The sequence below is a fragment of the Mustelus asterias genome, chromosome 20 (genome assembly GCF_964213995.1).
Source record: "Mustelus asterias chromosome 20, sMusAst1.hap1.1, whole genome shotgun sequence".
Lineage (NCBI taxonomy): Eukaryota > Metazoa > Chordata > Chondrichthyes > Carcharhiniformes > Triakidae > Mustelus > Mustelus asterias.
Window position 1 is genome coordinate 67,882,478 of NC_135820.1, and position 22,224 is coordinate 67,904,701.

At 39.6% G+C, this 22,224-nt stretch overlaps 2 protein-coding genes and 1 long non-coding RNA gene across 3 annotated transcripts in view; 2 read left to right on the forward strand and 1 right to left on the reverse strand.

The window, feature by feature from the left end:
* LOC144508604 (translocating chain-associated membrane protein 1-like 1) overlaps positions 1-13,583 on the forward strand; it is a 61,703-nt gene extending 48,120 nt beyond the window's left edge. The window contains exons 7-11 of the mRNA XM_078236783.1: positions 2,338-2,408; positions 3,887-3,991; positions 6,643-6,786; positions 7,152-7,309; positions 10,073-13,583. Coding sequence (XP_078092909.1) covers positions 2,338-2,408; positions 3,887-3,991; positions 6,643-6,786; positions 7,152-7,309; positions 10,073-10,146 — 552 coding nt within the window. The 3' untranslated portion in view covers positions 10,147-13,583. The remainder of the gene's footprint in view (positions 1-2,337; positions 2,409-3,886; positions 3,992-6,642; positions 6,787-7,151; positions 7,310-10,072) is intronic.
* LOC144508605 (uncharacterized) lies at positions 342-21,075 on the reverse strand. Its single transcript, XR_013500306.1, has 3 exons — positions 20,984-21,075; positions 3,067-3,164; positions 342-675 (listed from the first exon to the last, which is right to left on the reverse strand). It is a non-coding gene; the product is annotated as an uncharacterized LOC144508605 (long non-coding RNA).
* The window catches only part of LOC144508603 (nuclear receptor coactivator 3-like), a 210,978-nt gene continuing 209,743 nt past the window's right edge, over positions 20,990-22,224 (forward strand). Inside the window, exon 1 of the mRNA XM_078236776.1 lies at positions 20,990-22,106. The gene's annotated coding sequence lies outside the window, so the exon portion shown is untranslated. The remainder of the gene's footprint in view (positions 22,107-22,224) is intronic.

Consider the following 22,224-nt stretch of genomic DNA (forward strand, 5'->3'; position numbering starts at 1 on the left):
CAGCTCTTTTTTGTACTTTGCTCATTCAGTTACCATGATCCTGTTCCTTGAAACTCCTTCTCAACCCTTTCTATCACCCTTGCCAAAAGAAAAAGCCAGAAAGTTTTGAGCAAGCTCTCAGCCACTTCTCCTCAGCTTCAAACAATGGCTTGGTATCTACTCCTTTCTGAAGTATGGGCCATTTTTGTACAGCACTACATAAATACATATTTCTGATTTAACTTCATAATAGAACGTAAATAATGTTGTGCAACAGAACAAGCTCATTATGGAAATACAGGAGCAATACAATGGCGACCATGTCTTTGGGGCATGTGAGATTTATCATTAGTGTTGTACTGTTATGCAACATGCCTCTCAATGGCCTGAGTCTGACACTTAAGGCTAAGATGAATTTGATAGGTTTCGTTTACAAAACATATAAGGCAGATATAGCTGATGAAGAAACTGAGGAGCTTGGCAGTGCAGCGACTGGAAGCAATTATTTGACTGCTCATTTATCCAGGATTTACTGTTTGCTACAGCTGGGTTGCATTGATGGCTGTTGCTGCTCAGCTCAGCTTCTATTCCACAAGGTTTGTTGTATATCCATGCTGTAGTCCAGAAGATAGTGGCGATGAACTAGAGGTTTCATGGTTATTAACCGATCATCATACAGCTCCTGGTAATCGTGACCTGTAATCCATTTAGAGAGAAATCAAACCCATATGTACTGGTTGCCCAATGAAAAGTTAGTGACACAGATCCTTATGCAGGTGATAAAGTGAGTTTGAGTTGACTCCAAGTTGGCTTAACTGTCAATGGAACAATCTGTCTTTTTTGGTAGACCAGCTACCACATTACCTGACCCACGTAAGTATCAGTACTCCCAAGCCCACTGTTTATAATCAGTGATATAGCTTCCTTATAGAGCTAGAGAGGTAGACTTCTTGGGACTGTGGTTTATCACTTTTGCCTCCAGATAAGGCCAATACTATCATGGATAGTGTTCCTGGCTGGACAAGCAACTTTACGAGAGCTTTATGCTGAGAAGCCAATGTGGATTTAGCCATTGCAGTGCAGAAGGTGGCTGTTTGGCCCATTGAATCTGCACCAACTCACCAATAAAACATCCTATTCATCAAACCTGGGTTCCTGATGCTGTGAGACAGTAGTGCTAGTCACTGTGCTTTCGCTCTCCACCCCTCCACCCCCCAAAATCCACAATTGATGATTTCTAAGCCTTTGCACCCAAACTCTGAATTTGGTGTATAGGATAGGATATATCCCTGTGTCAAGAATGTGATGCACTGTGTGGCAAACAAACTGAAGTTGCCTAATTTGATATTTTAGTCATTTAGTTTGGAGATGCTGAACAAGAATGGTTTTCCCTGTCTGCCAGATGCCCAATTGATTAAGAAAAACAATAGACACTGGTTTGAAATTAATTTGCATATAAATTTCACATTTTTTCTTCTGTATTTGAGTGAAATATAACCCACTAATACATGTGCAAGTGAACTTGTAATAAATGAATGTTGCTTGTATTATGTTTTATTCATTGAACCAAAATATTCTGCTGACCACTTTTTTTTCTCCACTTAAAAGGAGTGTTGGTGACTTGATCTGGCGATATCTCTGAATGCTTCCAGAATATAGCTAGTTAAATAATGACTGAAAGATCAAGTGTAGGATCAAGCCTGATTTAATGTCTGTTTAATGTCTGTTCTGGTCAGCTTGGATCTAAAATATCCTTTTTGGGTGGGGGGGTGGGTGGCAGCATGAATTGGATTCCATTTGAATTAGTTTTTGGAGTAAGCAAGGAGATGGATTAAGTGCTTGCCCAGTCCACTCTGCACATTAGCTTTGTAACCCTGAGAAAGGAATAAAATTAATTTTTTTTAAAAATGGTGGTTTTAAAGTTCATCAGTTTTAAGCAGGATTGTATAGGATGATTTTGAATGCAAGGAAATGATGTGTGGGATCCTTATTTAATGTATCATTTATTTTGCTACTAAATTATCTTTTGATTTTTGTGTATCCTTTCTGAAGTCCTTCCACACCATTCCTCAAGTATGAGATCAGGCAGGCAAATAACTGAGCAATCTGCTCTGAAGCTTCCACTCATCCAGTTCTTCTTTTTTTTTAACTACGAGGTGTGGTTGAAGTGACGCTCCTGACTTCTCCCTGCCTGTAGGAAAGCACCTGGGTCCCTATTCAGCTTCATCTTCTGATGACAGGGAACAAACCCTCCAGGGAATTCTGAGGCAAATCTGCACCTGCTTCATGGCACACATGGTGTCTTTTCAACTTCTTAATTTCTGTTCCTCATGTGTTTCAAATTGTTGAATCTTGCAGGAGGATATCGCTCGACAGCTGTACTACATTTGCCTTTACATATTCCATGTCACTGGTGCCTATATATTAAAGTAAGTTTTTTAAGCACGTGCCTGACAGTTATTTTTAAATTAGATACAATGATCAAATTTTGGTATTTCTGACTCGCAGAATTTTTATTATTTGCCTAAGCGACCTCCTCCACCCTGTTGTAGTATAATGGGTAATTGAGATTCCCCTGAACAAGAAACACATTGATTCACTGTCCAGGAGTGCAAACAGCCCCTTGTTTATGACCTTCCCTGCATTTTGTTTCTTTCTGGAGTTATTCCTAAACTCAAAATATCTGTTTTTTTTTAAAGGAAGCAGAATGTAAAGCAAGCCACTTGTTGATCAATGCACTCCTCTTTCCCTTTCTTCCAGTAATTTCTCGTATCTGTTGCCACTGGCTCTCTGCTTCCTTTTACACATTGTTCTCCTTGCATTCTATTCCTTTTCAATTTTTTGATGCTAAAGAATATAACTAACTTAAAAATTGCAAAAGAAGTGGTACACAATGAAAGCGGCTGGCAGACCATTGTGCACTGCTATTCATTGTGAATCCCTCATTGCTCCCTGTGACGGGGCCTACTAATACTTTTGAAAATTTATCTGGATAGCGTGAACAGGGATGATTGAAATTACTGTATTGTGAGAATAAAATAACATCACTTTGCAGCCTGCAGGCTGGGCCTTCATATTCTAACTTACCCCTGATCATTCTGATTGTTGCTTGGGTAACTCGTTTAGTCCAACTTGGGTCACTAACAAATCTTCTCATTCTCCATTCTTTTTGCTTCAGAGTCAGTCTGAAAATACAATAAATTTGTCAGTTGGGCTGTATGTTATTTTGAGAGTCAGCTATGATTAAGGAGATGGATTTATTTCCCCATTAACTTGTTAAACATATTGCTTACTTGCTAGGATACAATACAATGAATTTGCACAATCAATTTTTGCTTAAAATATATTGAGCCAAATGTCAAATCAGCCGGGATGTAGTAAAGAAAGTTCTCAACTAGTTTTTAGGATAATGTGACCAATGTTTGACATTTGTCTGATCAAAACAGTGAACTTGTTTAGAAGCCTTGCATGGTACGAAGTTATACTTTCGACATTTGTTAGATACTGGCAATCCACTCACGAGAAGTGCTTACTGAGAGACGGTGTAGGTTTTTGTGATGCTATTGATGACATTGAACAAATGGACAGTGGGAACTTTTCAAACAATTACTCCCTTTTTGTAATTTTATTTCATGCACTACTTTTGTCCCCTCTTAACTGTGTTTCCTGAGAATGAACCTTACCATGTCAAATCTTTTGGTAAACTTTCACACGTAATGTGCTCGCGACAACTTTAAATTTGAGATTTCTGATTCCTGTGATGACCGGTTGAATTAAATACATTATGTGGATGTGACTATTTTAAGGTGCGTATTCTGTTTAGATTAAAAGTAACATTCCAATATGACATTTAGAAGTAAACAGCGTTCTTGTATCTTATTTAAGTTTGATTTTGTTTTCCTTACAGTCTTCACCGACTGGGCTTGATTCTCTTGGTGCCACATTACCTGGTAGAGCTCTTGTTTCATGCATCACGATTATTCTACTTCAGTGATGAAAACAAACAGAAGGGGTAAGCATAGTTATGTAAACTTTTTCTTTGAGGAATATGAACAATTTGGAGTACGCCAGATTTTTTTCTCATTTTGCCATGCTCACTCCATGACACAGCAAATAGAGAAGTTATTACGTCCCTCCTTCAATCTATGTCAGCTAATCTCAGTGAGGGCAAGAATAGTGGCCAAAGAAAGAGATTTGAAGGAAATGAGAAAAATGCTAGCCCACAGTCCAAAGATGTGCAGGTTAGGTTGATTGGCTATGCTAAAATTGCCCCTTAGTGTCCTCAATTGCATAGATTAGAGGGATTGGCGGGTAAATATATAGGGATAAGGGGGGTAGGGCCTGGGTGGGATTGTGGTCGGTGCAGACTCGATGGGCCGAACGGCCTCTTTCTGCACTGTAGGGTTTCTATGATTTCTATGAAAATATGAAATGACTATGGACACTAAAAAGCATAGTTAAGTGGGTGCAAATACTTAAAAGATGGAGAGGAAAATCTAATTGTGCATCAAAAATGTATAATGGGAGATATTTATTTCTGTTTTTGCAAATGAAGTAGGAATGCAGGTGTAATAGAGGATGCAGAGCAGTTGTTCATGATGACTTGCAAATGGAATTACTACTGTAAAATTGGGACAAAAATTACTTGAGAACCGAATAGCATGCACACTCTACTGTTGCAGGTGAAGGAAGATTTGAAAAACTCTTAGTACATTATTTTCAAATCTCCTTGGATATGCAAATTGTGCAGGGGTTACTGGATGACGGGCAATATAGCATTTCTGCTCTAGAAAAGAAATGATCAGCAGGACTTGATGATATAACATTGCAGTAATAGTATAATCTGCATTTTGTCTTTATAAATTTTGACAGACATGCTATGTATTTCCAGCTTTTAAAAAAAAATTGACCTAATTAGTTATGAGCTGGTTGACAGAAAATAAAGGGTTTCAATGAATGGATGTCGAGGAGGCTTTTCCAAACTGAGCCACAAAACCCCTGGTGACCTCAAGGCCATCAGGGAGCCGCAAGCATTCTCAATGTCTACACCCTTTTTCACCATGAAATAGGTGCAAACGCAGAAATCAAATGTAAACACATCTTTTCCAGCCATATCTATGCATAGATTAACCTGGCATGTTCTCTCATTAAAAATTTATAAATTTTGCCCTTTTTTATTTTTAATGGGAACAATGATGCTGGAAAGCAGAATGGGACACATCTCTGTGCCTCTCTGTCTCACATTCTCTCACACTCGCCTCTCTCACTCTCCCCTCCCTCACATGCACAAAGTTATCACATCCTCATGCGCACAAAGACACTCGCATCCTTTCCTGAGGCCCCGCTGCCTGTAGGCCACATGCATCCTCTCCTCGCCGTCACCACCCAGCTTCTGACTGATTTGCCTCACTGTTGGCCGTGCACTATTTTGCAGTTTCTTGTGCTCCAAGAGGTCTTGCTTTAGCCCATTTGGTTTCTCTGATTTTTACATTTTGCACGTTCAAACCAGCATTTAACAGTCGTGTGGTGGTTGCCAACTTCGCAGACTCCCTGAAGACGCTCCATGGACCCTTGGGAGTTTACAGAATTAAGTGAACATACTTGTCTATTTTTATTCTTGATATATATGTTGCTGCTGTCGTCAAAGTAAAAACTGAGGAAGACTGTTGTTTCGGTAGTTTCAGTTAAGTTAATGGAATAAACAGCCTTGCAGTGAATAAAATGTAATTGGAAAGGTCTGTGGTCATACATTTTGGGCGGGGAAAATAAAGAATAGTAATAGTCATGAATGACTAGAGAAAATGAATAGGTATGAATATAAATTCCTTGGAATTGAGTGTAGTTAAACAAAGCTACTAAAAATCAATAGCATTTTGTGTTTTATAATTGGGACGTAAAGTACAAGGACAAAGTGAGAATGATTAATGTGTTCCTTACATGCAAGTACTTCATGCAATTTTGGATGCTCTATTAGTGAAAGGGTGCAAAGCCACATGGTCGATCTAATGTAGATTCACCAAGCTGATCCTGAGGATGGAGTACTAAGTTCTAAAGAGGGGCTTGATACACTTAGGACAAATATTCAAGAGGTGGTTGGATATTGCACTTGGGGCGAATGGGATCAAAGGTTATGGGGAAAAAGCAGGATTTGGCTATTGAGTTGGATGATCAGCCATGATCGTAACGAATGGCAGAGCAGGCTCGAAGGGCCAACTGGCCTCCTGCTCCTATCTTCTATGTTTCTGTGACAATTATCAGTGGAGCAGAAAAAGCTTGAGAGCAAGTTCATTGCAGATATTAAAAATCATGACAGATTTAAATTGAATAAATATGGAAAATCTTTTGTTGCTTGTGGAGTCAGAGTCTGAAAAGCTGCCATCAGTTTCTAATTGAGTGAGGAGTGAAATAAAGAAATTATTTTACAGCTGTTGGAGCATGAGGTGCTTTGCTGTGCAAATGCTGAGACTGACAAGTACAGTACTCTAAAACATTATGTTCTCTTGGTTTGAATGCTACAAATAACTGATGATCACTGGAACTTTAGGATACATCTTGTATAACAATTTGCTTAAGTACCAGAGAAAGGTAACATCAGCATCATCACCTTGTTCGTCAGCAAGGTTTAGCAGTTATTACAAAAATAATGTTTTGTGTTCTCCTTAGCTTCACTCTCTGGGCTCTACTTTTCGTAATGGCTCGCCTCCTCACTTTGACTCTGTCTGTCCTCACATTTGGCTTTGGCCTTGCAAGAGCAGAGAACCAAGACTTCTCAGTAGCAAATGGGAATTTCAACACATTGACTGTCAGGTAGGCAACTGAAGTGGCTTAGCGACTCTTAACATTCGATAAACATTGTACCTATTGTCAGAGTGAGGATACATTTGCAATGTTGTTTTAATGTTCAAGGTACGGAACCTGAAGATTAGTTCGTAATATGAATTGCTGATATTTTAGTGTTAAGCAAATGGCTGAGTGACGTTTTGTTAGCTTCTTTCAGGGTGAGACTGCTTTTTTATTAGAAAAAATACAATTTTGGTGCCGTTTCAGTTTTGTTCATGCCCCAATGTTTTTTAATGAAACGACTTTCTAGATTAGTTATTTTTGTGCAAGTGTTTTAGTTTGAATAAGTATATAACTCACTGACCTGTGGATTTCCTTTTATGTTTGCGTAGAATCAGTTGCTTAGCAGCTATTTGTCTAACACAAGCATGGATGATGTGGAAGTTTATTAACTTCCAACTGAAGAAGTGGAGGGAACACACTCAGAATCAGATCCCCAGAAAGAAAGTAACTAATACCAAGAACAAGCCTTCAAAAAAGGAGCACAAGGGTCAGTATTGAAACCTAAAAATCTTGTTTGTTTTTCTTTTTCCTGCATCCTCCATTCCATGACTTGACCTTCTAAACAAAAAGCACACTCGGCATTTTGTTAAATTTACTAACATGATTCTTGGACTCTGGGACAATCTTGACAGAAATTCAGTCTCGTGGTGAAACTTCTGTGGGAGATTGCAGTAATCCCAGAAAAAACAGTATATATGATTTCATCTTTACAAAAACAAACAACACCTATACCTAAAATGTGTTGCAGATCATATGTTACCATTCATAAGATGTCACAGACAAGGCTTTATTGTAGCTATCCCTGCAGCTGTCGCATTTTTGAGGCCAATAACGATTAGAGGAACAGCAACTTAGTTCAAGAGCTAGCTTTTAGAGAACAAGCAAAGATAAATGGGTAAGAACTAGGTAGAGGTAGGAAGGCTTCACTTACACACATTTCCTGTAGTGTGCGTGTAATGCTGTTTGAGCGACATTATGGGGAGCACTTCTATTTAAACGTTACAAAAAATAAACCCTAATGTGTCTCATTCATTGTCTGTGTACAAGCCTGTGGTACCTCATCTTGTAGGCATCAGTAATGGAGTCAGCCTGGCAACCATGTCCTTTTATATACTCTGGTACTTCCTGATCACCTCTGTGTAATATGAAACTGTGTTCCATTCCTGACTACACTTAATGCCTTTAAAAAAAAAATCTGCATGTTACCAGAATTATTTGTGTTAAATATCCTGCCCCTCATTTTAAAAAAAAACTTTTTTTTACGATGACTTATACCTTTGACGATCTAGAGGGGGGGAAATGCAGACTCTTAGGTAGACAATGCTGTGGACAACTACCTGCGCAGCTCGTGTGCAATACCTCCTATCATTGAAGATTGCACTCGGGGAACCAAAGTAGTGTCTGTAGTGCAGTGGCGCCAAGGAAAGAAATTAGTCCCTCTGCAATTATAATTTAAATGGCCAAACTTGTGAAATGATTTTAATGAACAGCAACTCCATTAACTCCTTTTCAATTGCTCCATTTTTTTTTTGTGGTCGCAAATGTCTTCTAGTAATGGTAATTCCTTTGTTGTTCTGAACTGCTTAACCTATTACCACTGTACAGCAGAGTTATACTTTCTGTTTAGTGAATTAACCTGTAATAACTACAATATTAATGCCAGTTAGAAAGAGGTTTCAAAGAGAAACCTGTCCAATAATTCAACTTGATTCTTACAAATAGTTGACTGTTCGTGAAGCAAATATCAAACGCTCTGGAAAAAAATAATTTAAATCTTCAACAGTTGACTCCAGTTCCCTGTCTGTGGATTTAGAATCCTTGATTACTTGCATCTAAATTCGGAGGGATTTTTTTTTTACATGCCGTCCCGATAAATTTCAGCCATTGTGTAGTAATGTTATGCTTCTGAATGGTATTTTGTCATCCCTAGATGGATTTCTGTGATGAAAAACAGTACTTTTGTACTTTCCTGGTGAACTTGATACTTTTCAGTCACTGTTTCTGAAGCCTACATAAAATAAACAACATTGGCTGAACAATAGGAAGCAGAGCAATGATCAATGGATATTTTTCAGGCTGGAGGAGGATTTGTAGTGGTATTCCCTAGGGGTTGGTATTGGGACCGTTGCTCTTCCTGATATACATTAATGATCTCGATCTTAGTGTGCAGGGGACAATTTCAAAGTTAGCTGAGGACATTTGGAAGCATACACTGTGAAGAGGACAATGTAGTACTTGATAAGGACATAGACAAGTTGGTGGAGAGGGCAGATAGGTGGCTGATGAAGTTTAGTGCAGAGAAGGATGCATTTTGGTATAAAATAAGGGGTAAAGTTAAAACTGGTGCAAGAGCAAAGGGATCTGGTGTGTATGTGCACAGCTCATTGGAAGTGGCAGGGCAGGTGGAGAGGGCAGTTAATAAAGCATACAGTATTCTGGTCTTTAGGGACACAGAGTACAAGAGCAAAGAGCTTATGCTGAACTTATATGAAGCACTAGTTAGGCCTAAGCTGGAATATTGTGTGCAGTTGTGGGTGCCATACTATAGGAAGGATGTGAACACATTGACGAGAGTGCAGAAGAGATTTACAAGAATGGTTCCAAGGATGAGAAACTTCTGTTTTGAGGATAGATTGGAGAGGTTGGGACTGTTCCCCTTGATGAGAAGAAGGCTAAGAAGGGATTTGATCGAGATCAAAGAAATCAAGAAGGGGCTGGACAAAGTGGATGGGTAGAAACTGTTCTGCTTGTAATAGGATCAAGAATGAGAATGCGTAGATTAAAGTAATTTGCAAAATATCAAATGTGATGAGAAAAAAACTTCTTGCATAAGTGGTTTGGATCTGGAATGCATGGCCTGGAAATGTGGTGGAAGAAGGGTCAATTGGGGCATTAGATGATGTGCAGGGGTATGGGGGAAAGGCAAGGGAATGGCTCCAAGTTATTCTAGTTTGGACAGCTGGTGCAGCTGGGATGGACTCCTTCTGCACTAACAATTCTGTGAAAATGACTGCCTCTAGGCTGTTGAGGTGTTTGCATGTAGGGGTGCAGTATGACTTCCAGTTTTTCATGGAGGGAAGTTCCCCGAGAATCAAATCAACTAAATGATCAAATAGAGAAGTTCTGATACGATCTTGGGTTGCCAGGTTTTAAGCCTGTCCCATCTCTAAATAAGAATATGGATCTAATGTGTGTGTATTTTTGCACCATGTTTTTATTACCTGACTGTATTTTTATAATGTGTTCGCAGGTAATGCATCTAATGGAACAGTGAAGACAGAAAGTGGAACCTCACCACGTGCAAGGAAAGCAAAAGCTTCATGAAGCTGAATTTTTAAAAAAGGGAAATCTGAGGAGAAAAAAAACTGATCACAAATCTATTCTCACCCCAAACCACTCTACTTTCATCACTTTCTATCGATCAGAGTTGAGCAAAAAAGGTGATGGCTGACCCTGTTGAGAGGCTCTCCTTACAGTCTTATGAATGGGAGTGAGATTTGAAACACTCGTCTTGCTGTCCCATACTGGTCAACTTTTGGAACAAGTAGTAAATGCTCAGCTCTGAGGTACATGCCTGCAGTTTTTTGCTCTTGTTAATTTGGATGGAGGCTTGAAGACACCTAAATGATGGAAAAGTGGCTGTGGTACTTGGGGTGAGATAGAAATCAGCCAGTCGGATGCCTTTACCAAAGGCTGTTGTGGGCCCTTTTACCAGGGCAATAGGCATGAATTTTGTAGTTCCTAACCTGTTCAAAATTAAATATGAAGATTGTCTTATTACCTGGGGACTGGGCCTATCACAGCTACACAGATTTATTCTTGCATTATCTCTGCCCTGTCGAAGTGAGTCTTTTGTGATGCTTAGATTTCAATAAATACAAGAATTTCCCCCAGATCCACTTGTATGTGAATACAAGTTCAAATGTAACATGTGACATAGTTCTTCATGCTGCATTTCCTAAAACTCCTGAAAACTTCACCCTGGCTGGTGTGTGACAGTCTCCATTGTTGCACTAAAGACATGTTGACTTGAATTAATCATTATGTCCCTGCAGATAACAATGGCACATAATTGGAGAGCTGTCCATGCCATAAATACAGGCTTTGGCTCCAATATGTCTTTTGGTAGGTTGGTTAAATATGTAATTGATCTCTTGCTGTAGAGTTCCTACAGCTTGCCCAAACCATTGGGTGAGGATCTTTTTATTTATTTGGTGTGTCCCCCCACCTCTTTCCCCCCCCCCCCCCCCCTCTCCCGGATTGTTACATGCTGCCATTTCTAGCCCGACTTCTATGTGGGGTTTTGTTTTACTCTTGTGACTTTGAGAAAGTGTGTGTTTGTGTTTGACCTCCAACTTTTATCCCTCCCCCTTTATTCAAGTGTCCTTGATGTGAAATGTATAAAATGACGAGCCAAAAACAAACATGTTACAATTATACAGTAACACGGCAAAATGTTTCTTCAAGGGGAGGTTATTTCTTTTTAGATTTATGTTAAATGAGAAAATCGGTCCGTTTCTGCCTGTGTGCGTTCTCAATCATTTTGGTTGCTTCAAGCCTAAGTCAGCCTAGTGCTTTGCCCATAGATGCATGATGGGGACTGTGCCTTAACTTTGACAAATGTTGTCTACTTCTGTAGTTTTAACATGAAAAGGTATCAGATTTTAATCATTTATGCCTGGTCCACTTCACTGTTGATTTTTTTTTTCCATCTCAGACAGAAATGACTTGTGTTTTTAAACGTTGTTTATTTTAATCAAAGAAGAAATCGTTTTGCTGTTCTAAGTGGTTCTGGAACCAACTTGTCTTAATGACAATTGTCACCAATAGTATTTTACATGACAGTTAAATATTTTAAACCAGATTATCTTGTGCTTTATCCCCCTAATATTTCCTAAGAGGCAATTAAATGGTTTTACAGGCTGATACTCACTGGGCATTCTCCCAAGTTAGATTCTTTCTTTAGGGGTATCTCATGGTGTTTCATAATTAAAGAGTTATTTACAGAATATGCTTTTGGGTGACAGCTCCTGTTCAGGTCATGTGCATCATCAAATATTTCTTGAGACCAATTCCCCACTCTGTGACAAAGCTGTGCAATGGGATGATACCTCCTATTAGCTTGTACTTAGTTTCCACCATGTGCTCTAATCAGATTTTGGTCAAGCTAATCCCATTATGAAAAACGTTATACATCTGCTAAAGACCAATTGGCCTTTCTCAGAATCCCTTGTATACGTACATTTGAAAACCATAGTGTATTTGTGTGTCAAACCTACCAAATAAGCATGTAGACATACAGGCTTACTTTCCCGACTATCTGTACCAAATCACCACGTGTAAACATCCTCACATTGAATCGCCTTATATACAAGCCTATGCTGATTCATTTGTACTGAATCAGTGCATATATACTTTATATCATTTTATCAAACCACGTGTTGTCTACAGACGTGTTGACCATGTGCCATATTACTGGGTATGTATGTACAGAAAAATACATACATGCACCAAGTAAACTTCTTCGCACTTCCATCTATCTTTATTGAATCACCATGTACACAACCATTTATTTGTACAAAATCAACTTGTGTACACACTTGTACAATGAACCACTGAGTAGAATAAACATAGCTGTTTTGTCTTTCTGTGCAAATAGGAAGCTGTATGGTTCTTGTAAATTTCTATGAACAATTCCATGAATTGTTTCTTAAAACAAAATTTGAGGTGAATCCCACTATTACATACTGATTAACACAATGTGTTGGTGCCTAAATTGGAGCACAGTCCAAGCTTCTCTCATCCCTGCCTGCTGCTGTGAATGTTGCATGTAGAATCAACATACAGGGAGGTAAAATACTTGATAAAATGCTGTTAGACTATCTCATGCTCTTGCATTTTGTGGAGGATAAAATTTCACATTCTGACGGTTATACCACTTTTTCAGCCTAATTGTAGTACCCCGGCTCTGTGACAATGAACAGGGGCTATCTAATTGTTTATGTTGCAACATTTGTATGTAGACATTTGTTGTGTTTAGACTGAGGGAAAAAAAATTGACTGCTGCAGTGCTTAATCAGTACTATAGGGAGACAGGACATCCTGTGTGACTGACAGGATGGGCAGAGCTGACCAGAATATTGATCTTATCTATGAGGAAATACTGAAACTCCAATGAGATATCAAAAAGCAGTCATTTCCCAGTCTATTTTCTTACAGATATGCACAAATAATTTTTTTTTTAAAAAGGGCATTATAAGTGAACAGCAGCTTAAACTTTATTATGTTGTGACATGAGACATGACCACTTAGCCGGTTACAGTTAAAATGAGAATAGTCCTGAATGTCAGAAGCCTTTCTAAACTCAAGTCATGTAAATGTAGTTTTGTTTTTCTAATATTTTGTGAATCAATGTAACTGTAACAGCTTCTTGTTCCCACTCCATTTGCTTTTGTGTTCTGATGAATTTGTGGTCAGGGCAGTGGGAGCCTTTTTTAAAAATTCCTCTACTGGTACAACAGAAGATAGTTCAAGGTGATTTTTATTTAACTTTACATTTTGTCATTTTATTATATTCAGTTGTGGGTTGTAGAACACAGTACCGTGTTTTTGAGTTGCTATTCCAAACATGCCTTCACTTGCCAAGCTCTTGTGTAAGTATATGTTTGGTGGCAAGGTCTTGTAAGTTCAACATAAGTTTTGAATCTGATGTTATGAAACCACTATTTCTGTAATCTGGAAAATAAACTTGTTGCCTCATCTGTGACATTTTAAATTGCTGATGATCTTTGATAATTTGATATTTGAAATGCCAGATGTGCTGTGTGTACTTTGCCGACTGGATGGTTCGGTTAAGTGATTTGTTTTGAAGGAAAACTACTTAAACAGATATAACAAACATCTACATTGATGTACAACACAGACAAATACCAGTTATGTATAGACATATTCAATTCACGTAATTTGCAGATAAAAGAATGCAGATAAATGCAGCAATCTAATGAAAAGAGATGCACAGCCACTGATGGAAATATTGACACAATTTGTGTAACCAACTCGGAATTAGAATTGCATTGTCCTGTGCAAGAAATTTAGGCCAGGCATTGAATAGAAGAATTTGGTTTTGCAACTGATGGGGTGCCCACAGTTTGCTATGTTTGTTCCTGAAGCTGTTGTTTGAATGTTACAGTAATCGTCCAAAAGAGACAATTTGGCAGTTTCTCACTTCCAGTTACCTTGAATGGTGACCAAATTAACTACTTCAGCAATGGGCCAACAACGATGATATGCGTTTATTATTCATTGCAGCCTATTTGCTTTGGAAATAACCTTGTCATAAGTTTTAACTGTTAGATTTTCACAGCAATGAACCATGATAATTCTGAAATTAATTCTGAAAATACTCAAGCAGCTGTGAGGAGAGAAATAGTTAATATTGAGTCCAATATGACTTTGAATAATTCTTTATCTGCAAAAGACTACTGCGTGATTAAAGGGTGGCACAGTGGTTAGCATTGCTGCCTCAAAGTGCCAGAGACCCAGGTTCAATTCCTGGTCTTGGGTGACTGTGTGGAGTTTGCACATTCTCCCCATGTCTGCATGGATTTCCTCCAGATGCTCCGGTTTCCTCCCAAAGTCCAAAGGTGTGCTGGTTAGGTGGATTGGCCAGGTTAAATTGCCCCTTAGTATCAGGGGGATTAGCAGGGTAAATACGTGGGGTGGGTGCAGGTTCGATGGGCCTGTAGGGATTCTATGAAAAATAAATATCTTAAGAGCTTTTGTCCAAGGTTGCCCTTACGATAAAATGAGAAGCTGTATATATTTTGCCATTCAGTTCACTTTCTCTTTTGAAAGGATTTAAGGGTCCCTCTGAAGTTCTTCACTAACTATCCTGCTTCCTCCCTCCTGCTCTGAATTAGTGTGTATGGCTATCTATGTGAAATTTTAAACTGCACTGCATTAAAAGGGCTAGGTTGGTGGAGTGGGGGAAAAGTGGTAGTTTTTGCAATTAAGATTTCCAGTCCTCCTCTACTATCCAATGAGGATATAATCTCAGCTGTCACTGAGGGGCCAGTGTGCTGTTGAAGATGCTGTCTTCTCGATGGAAATAACTCTATCCGCCCCCTTAGGTGGATATAAAAGTTGTGACACCAATGGAGTTATTTGTTTTATTGTAGCCAATATTTATCCCTTAACCAATGTCACTAAACATTATCTAGTAATTTTCTCATATTGGCTGCCATATTTCCTACATTGGAACGGTGACTGCAGTTCAAAAATGATTATCTGTAAAGCACTTTGGGATGTACTATAGTTGTGATGAGCCCAATATAAAAGCACCTTTTAAATCCAGTCCAGGCTGCTTAGTAGACACAATTGAAATTTGCAGAAACCTGTGTGGAAGTTTTCTTATGGAAGTTCTGGATGCACACTGCAACAATGCCGCAATTCTAGCAAAGCTACGATGAATAACAGGTTCAGTAGCCATTCCAAAGAACAGTCACATTGGACTCGCAGTTAACTCTCTCGCTTTCCACAGATGTTGCTCCAGCAGCTGCAGTATTTTTGCTTTTACATTAACTGGCAGGGACCAGCAACAAATAAATTACAGGCTGCTTCTTGAAAGGGGAAGCCAGAAACCTCAGAGGATGGACAGATTCTTTGTGCATCAGTTAAGACGGTGGGTACGGAAATTGCAAACCCAGATCCCAAAGGCAACTGAGACAGCCCATTGCAAACTTCAGTAGGCAATACTCTTCTCCCAAGTTCTTGGCATCAGTGTCCAGGACAACAATCCTTAATTCCAGGGGGCACCAAGACAATCGGAGAGTGGGCAACCATATATGAACGTAGAACTTATCAGCAGGAGTAGACCATTCGTGATATACATGCAGTAATGGCTGGTGGGCAATGATGGCATGCGGGATTAGAGAGAGTAAAGGTGGTAAATGTAGCACAACTATTTTGGGGCTGCTTTTGGCCTATTGGATCCTCCTTTATCTCTGTTGGAGTTGCTAAGAATTGCACCAGGCCACTCGGATTCTATGGACACCATCCAGTGGTTAGTGTTAAATACTACACAAACTCGTAAAAGCATAACTGCAGCATTACTCACACGGTGCAAGTGTCATTTTTGACTCGGAGGTTAGGTGTGGAAGTGAGTAGTGGTATCTCCATTGAAATAATTTTGAAGAAACGTAATTTTAAAAAACTGAACAAGGGACACAACCGTGAAGTGTTTGTTTTAAAATTCCGAACCATGTGGAACATAAATTAACACTTATGTTACCATAGACATTAGAAAGAAACATTTTAAACAAATACCATACTGGATCCAGTGTCCTTTAATTTCTACAAGGGGTTTCTTGGGGTTCCGTTATAATTTCATGAGGCAATTTGCAAAATAAAAACAAAACAGCGTAAACAAATTCTAGACTGGGATCTACAATACTTTTAGGTTTCTGCAAGCCTGGCTCGTGACAAATTATATCTCGAGCTTCCGCAAATTAACTGGTGATCAGGAACAGAACCTTTAGTTGATCTCTCAGGATCGTTGAGGTGAGTTGCAGTGCACTTTCCTGTGATTGAATGCCGAAGCCTGAGATCAGCCCTGAAGGGATACTTCTGCTCACTGTTTCACAACAGGCGGCAATCTTGTGCCATCCCGACTACACACTGGTTATAGTTTAACTCTTAATGTTACAAATTTGGAATTATATTAGCATTAAGTCAGGAGAGACGTGAAATTACTGCTAAAACTCAATTTATTGCAGGATCTTACTGGAGCAGAGCGTGCGCCATGTCGACTCAACTTTGCCCCATATCTTTCTGGAAGTATAAATCGATTATGGTTTGGTGAGGGAAACACAACATCTCGGATGCCTCCGTGAACTGTGGGAACTGATCATAACCAGTGAGACTTGACAGAGAAAGTAATGATGTGGAGTGAATTAGTCAAACTGGATTTTTTAAAAATAGAGGAAAAGAAAAATAATGGGGGGAAGTGTAGGGGTGCGATGCCGTTTGTTCAAATGGCAAGAATGCAAGTCAACCAGCAGGTTCTTAACATTTGCAACTCATCCTTTACTTACGCTTTTATCAGCAAGATTCAATCTTTATTCACCTATGGAACAGTGCTTGCTGCACGGATAATATATCGGCGCAGTTGCAACAAGTAAAGAGATATGAACATAGGAACAGGTGGTGGCATATGCTCCTTCGAGTCTGTTCTGCAGTCCAATGAAATCGTGACTAACCTGTGACCTATTTCTCTGTATTTGCCCCCCCCCCCCCCACTCCCAATCCTTTAATACCTTAGAAAGCAGAAATTTATTGATCTCGGATTTAAAACCAATAATTGGCTAAGCATCGACGGCCCTTTGCAGAATAGTTCAGATTTTGTAACTGCACTTCATGTAGAAGGATTTCCTAACTTTACTCCTCAAAGGCATGGTTCTAATTTTAGGATATGCCATGCCTTCTCCGACCCATATAAATAGTTTCTCTTTTCCGACCCTAGTTGTTGTTTCTCGTAATATCTTGACATTTGATTTGATTCATGTGACAAATCAAAAAAGTGGTTAAAATCATCCCATAATCTTCCAAATTACATTTTAATCTGTATAGATGGTCTCCGAAAGGCTCTTTGGACTTGCTTTTATCTTTTTACCATTTATAAAGTACTCTTATCTATCCTTGTGTCCAAAATGGATAACCTCACACTTGTTTATACAGTATTAAATTGTTTACTATGCTGCCTATCTTTGTGTCGTCTGAAAACTTGTGTATATTTGGCTTTCAATCCTAAAATATTAGTTTTTTAAAAAGTAGTCAATTGAAGCCCCAACATATCCCTGTTGAGTACAAGTCACATCCTGTCATTTAGCATAGCTGCCCATTACTCTGTCGCCTTCGACCAGCCCAAGAGGTTGCCCTCAATTCCATGAGCTTCAAGTTTAACTAAAACTCTTTGGGAGACTTTTATTAAATGCTTTTTCTGGAAGTCTATACAAATGATAGTCAGAGATATTGTCCTTTCCACTACCCCAAAAGATTCAATCAGGTTTGTCAGGCATGATCTACCTGCCCGTCACATATTCCTGCTGGCACTCTCTCATTAAAAAAAAAGCATATTCAGTCACGATTAATTATAGATTCTAGCAATTTTCTGACAGGAGATGTTTGGCTAACCGATTTATAATTTCATGGATTCCTCTCTTAAATAGTGGAGTGATGCGCAATTTTGCGATCTAAAAAGAACGGTTCCTGAATTGAGAGAACTCTGGAAGAATACAGGGCACATTCTCACCTATTCCTTTTGATACCCTTAAATGAAAACCATTATTTTTTAAATTACTGTTAATGAAGATGGCATTAGTCTGGACTGGATTCATACTCGAGTGTCAGGGTAATTCATCAAGGGACTTTTTAGATGCAGGGCTGAAAAAGATTTGACTGAAAGAACAGTAGGGTGGTGTTACCAGTACAAAGGGTTAAAATGTATTCTTTTATCTCTGATACCAAAGTTTGAATGAGGGCATGATCATTTTTCCCCTCTGCTCAGTATAAAGACGCAACCTCCTTAATATAGAGTCATAGAGGTTTACAGCATGGAAACGGGCTCTTCGGCCCAACTTGTCCATGCCGCCCTTTTTTTTAAAAATCCCTAAGCTAATGCCAATTGCCCGCATTTGGCCCATATCCCTCTATACCCATTGTACCTATGTAACTATCTAGATGCTTTCTAAAAGATAAAATTGTACCCACACTCACCACCCTCCGCGGGAAACAATTGCCCCTCTGGACACCTCCATATCTCTCCTCTCCCACTCCAAACCCACGCCCTCCAGTTCTAGACCCACCCCCGGGAAAAGACATTGACTATCCACCCTGTCAATGCCCCTCACCATTCCATAGACCTCCACAAGATATATATTTTCCATGTCTGCTTCTACTTACCTTGATCTGCCATTGAAAGCTTTACCGGACCATTTCAACTCAGTCTTGGTTGGCCTTCCACCTTCCAACTTTAATAAACGTAAGCACATCCAAAATGTTACTCCAGTATCCTTAATGGAACCATCCCATTCACTCACCATTTCTAGGTTTACTGACCTATATTGGCTCCCTGTTTCTAAACACCTCAGTTTTTAAATTCTCATCCTTGTGCTCAATTCCCTTCACTTCCCACGCCCCCTCCCCGTCTCTATAACCTTCTCCAATTCATAAGAACTCTACGTTTTGCCAATTCTTCAACCCTAAACAATGGAATTCCCCCCTCATCTCTCTTTCCATAAAAACCTTTTCTCTTTGACTAAGCTTTTTGTCAGCTTTTTTTTTTGTCTTGATTAAACGCATGTGAAACACTTCTGGGTGTTTTTACTACGTGAAAGATGTTTAAGAAATATAAAGTAATAAAGTTTATTTATTAGTCACAAGTAAAGCTTACATTAATACTGCAATGATGTTACTATGAAATTCCCCTAGTCGCCACACTCCTACTCCTGCACCTGTTCGGGCCAATGCACCTAACCAGCACATCTTTCGGACTGAGAGGAACCCCATGCAGACACGGGGAGAACGTGCAAACTCCACACAGACAGTGATCCAAGCCAGGAATCGAACCCGGGTCCCTGGCGCTGTGAAGCAGTCGTGCTAACCACTGTGATCAAGTTATGTTATACATTGCACTGATTTACGTGGACAATTAAAGGGGTTGATGTTTTGAGAGAATGAAGAGGAGCTTCAAATCTCCAAATGCTAAAACTATTCAAAATAATTCTGTGACATTCCTTTGCTCTGGGCTGGAGTTGCAACAAGTGTAGACGAGCTAAATTGTGTAATATGATTTTAGCTTATTAAATAATCTCTGATCTCTAGAGTATATTGTTGCTTCTGTCGATGTACGGCCCAAACTGCTTTGCACCAAAAGAAAAGGGTAAAATAGGAAAGGAACAATTTGCATTAACATATTTCATGACCAGATCGTTTCCCAGAAAATGAAGTATTTTGGAAAAAATTGTCCGTGTTGTACAAAGGACATAACTGCAATGTTAGAGCTCTGAAATGAAATGAGTTTGCAGTCTCAAATGCAGGGTAAGGGATAAATTTATAATACGAGTATCTTAATTCCGTGCAAATTACACTAAAATATTGGTAAGTATGGTTGCTATGATGAATGGAAATATTCATACTGGTGCAGTAGTTTTACTGTTGATTTCTCTGGGCTACCCAAATTACAGAAATATCATGGCCCTGGACATTATTCGCTTCGCCCCTCACTTTAACGTGCAGCCGTTCGTCATACCTTCATATATCTATTCTTAAATACTGTGAAGTGAGCATTCTTAGTATTTTCCACTCGAGAAAAGCGGAGCAATAGATGTGAATGGCGGTAGCAGCGGGCTGAAATTCAGATTCACGTTCGGCTCCCGACCCTTTGTCTCCCATTGTTAAATAGCTGCGGATTGCTTATTAATGGATGCTAGGCTAGCCCATACTGCTCAGCGGCTGGGAAACTGCTCTATCTGCGCTTGCCTTTGAAACAAGTTTCACTTTCACCGAGCACTTAAGATGAGAATCCATTCGCGGGAGGGTCTCTTCCAACCAGCAGGGCAACGAATGGACACTGCATCATCGAGGTACAATAAATAGGAAAGGAAAAGTGTTTCACTTGCCAAGTGGCAAAAGTGACACACACTCTAATTTTAGAGTCCTCCTCCGAAATCTGCAGTTCTTGTGCTGACTACCTCCCTTCGACATGGAATGTAATTTGAACATGTTTATCACTCTCCCCCCCCCCCCCCCCAAATTGCATTACTAGAGAAAAGACTGTTTCTTACGTCTGACGGTACATACGATGGTCTGGCGGTGTGGTCTCTCCAACCCCTTGATTTCTCAAGAGTATAATCGGAATATATAATGTATTTCGATGCTGGGAAGAGACTGAGAGAGGCGGAAACCTAAGCGACTCCACAGGGCTGATTTTTAAAAAAAGCCTCGGGTTAAAAATCTTTGAAGAAAGCTATGAAAACCGGTCAATGCAGCAGAGGGCGTTTGTGTGTGTGTATATGTATGCTCTTTAAATCCAGATCAATGAACCCTCCCTCGCCCATTCCTTCACCAGTAACTTGTGTGTTGTTTTCGAATTAAGCATTGGTACCTGCGGTTTACACGCCCTTATTAAGGTAGTGCTGACACTTGGGTGTTCTCCGCACCTCCCCCAGCTGCAGACACCGCCGCCCACATTCTTCCAGAGCCCAATGCGCATTTTTACAAGGCGCTGCACGTACGCACAAGCATTTAAAAAAAAATACAGGTTGTGAACTGCACGATGGGATATTACCATAACAAAATAATTGGTACGAAATTAACCCTGTTAACATCGGTATTTCAATTGCAAACCGAAATGCACACAACTCGATTAAGAGTTGGTGTAGATTTAGCGACACTGTCTTTAATCTCAAGGTCAGGTTTTTGTTTTATTTACCTGCGAAGATTTAAGCACGACCTTAAATAAACTTCTGGCATTCTGTGGGGAGCGCAAAATGATACTTTATTCAATGGTGGTGCAGATTAGAAAGGACACAGCATGTGGGAGCGCACATTTCTTTAAAAAAGTGAAAAGCCAATTGAATAATGCAGTGGACAAACTACCTTTTGAAATTTAGATGTATCTTTAGTTGAATGAAATAATTATAGTGACATTCAGTTCTGAACCACACCACTTGCTGGCAATTAAAGTAGTCCCAATCGTTTAGCATTTGAAAATCCACGCATGGCAAGTGGGAACATTGTGAAAAGGAGGTTGCAGCGAAGCTAAAAATATGCCTGTTTGCATTCCCGAATCAGAGGCAGGGGGTTAATGGGCACGGTGAAGGCAGGAGAAGCAGGGGTGGTTCAGCAAAGGGAAGCAAGGAACTGACGGAGAAATAAAGGAAAATAGAGATGCCTGTCCCCATTCTAAATGTAGTGAGACCTGTTTCCATAGAACTACATTTGCATGGTGGTGCAGTGGCGAGCATCCCTGCCTCTGAGCTAGAAGCTCCAGATTCGAGTCCCAACAAGGACGGAGAGTTCATAATGTAACCAAGCAGATTATGTAGAAATCTGCAAATCCTTCCAACCTGTGCCAGTGGGGCGGAGAGATTCCTGTCAGCCATGTGATGGAAAAAAAATTGGTGCCTCTACTGACACTATTCATAGCTCCAGACTACATTACAAAAAAGTGCACATTGCCACAGCAACGTGGACTCCCAGTGAACTACCGCCACCACACTTAATCGGTATGTATGTATAGGGCACATTAAATAAATTGCTTAAACTAGTCTAAACTAGGTCTGATTTTTTTTCATCTTGGTGGTTCGGCTATTTTTTTTCTTCTCACGGGATATGGGCGTTGCA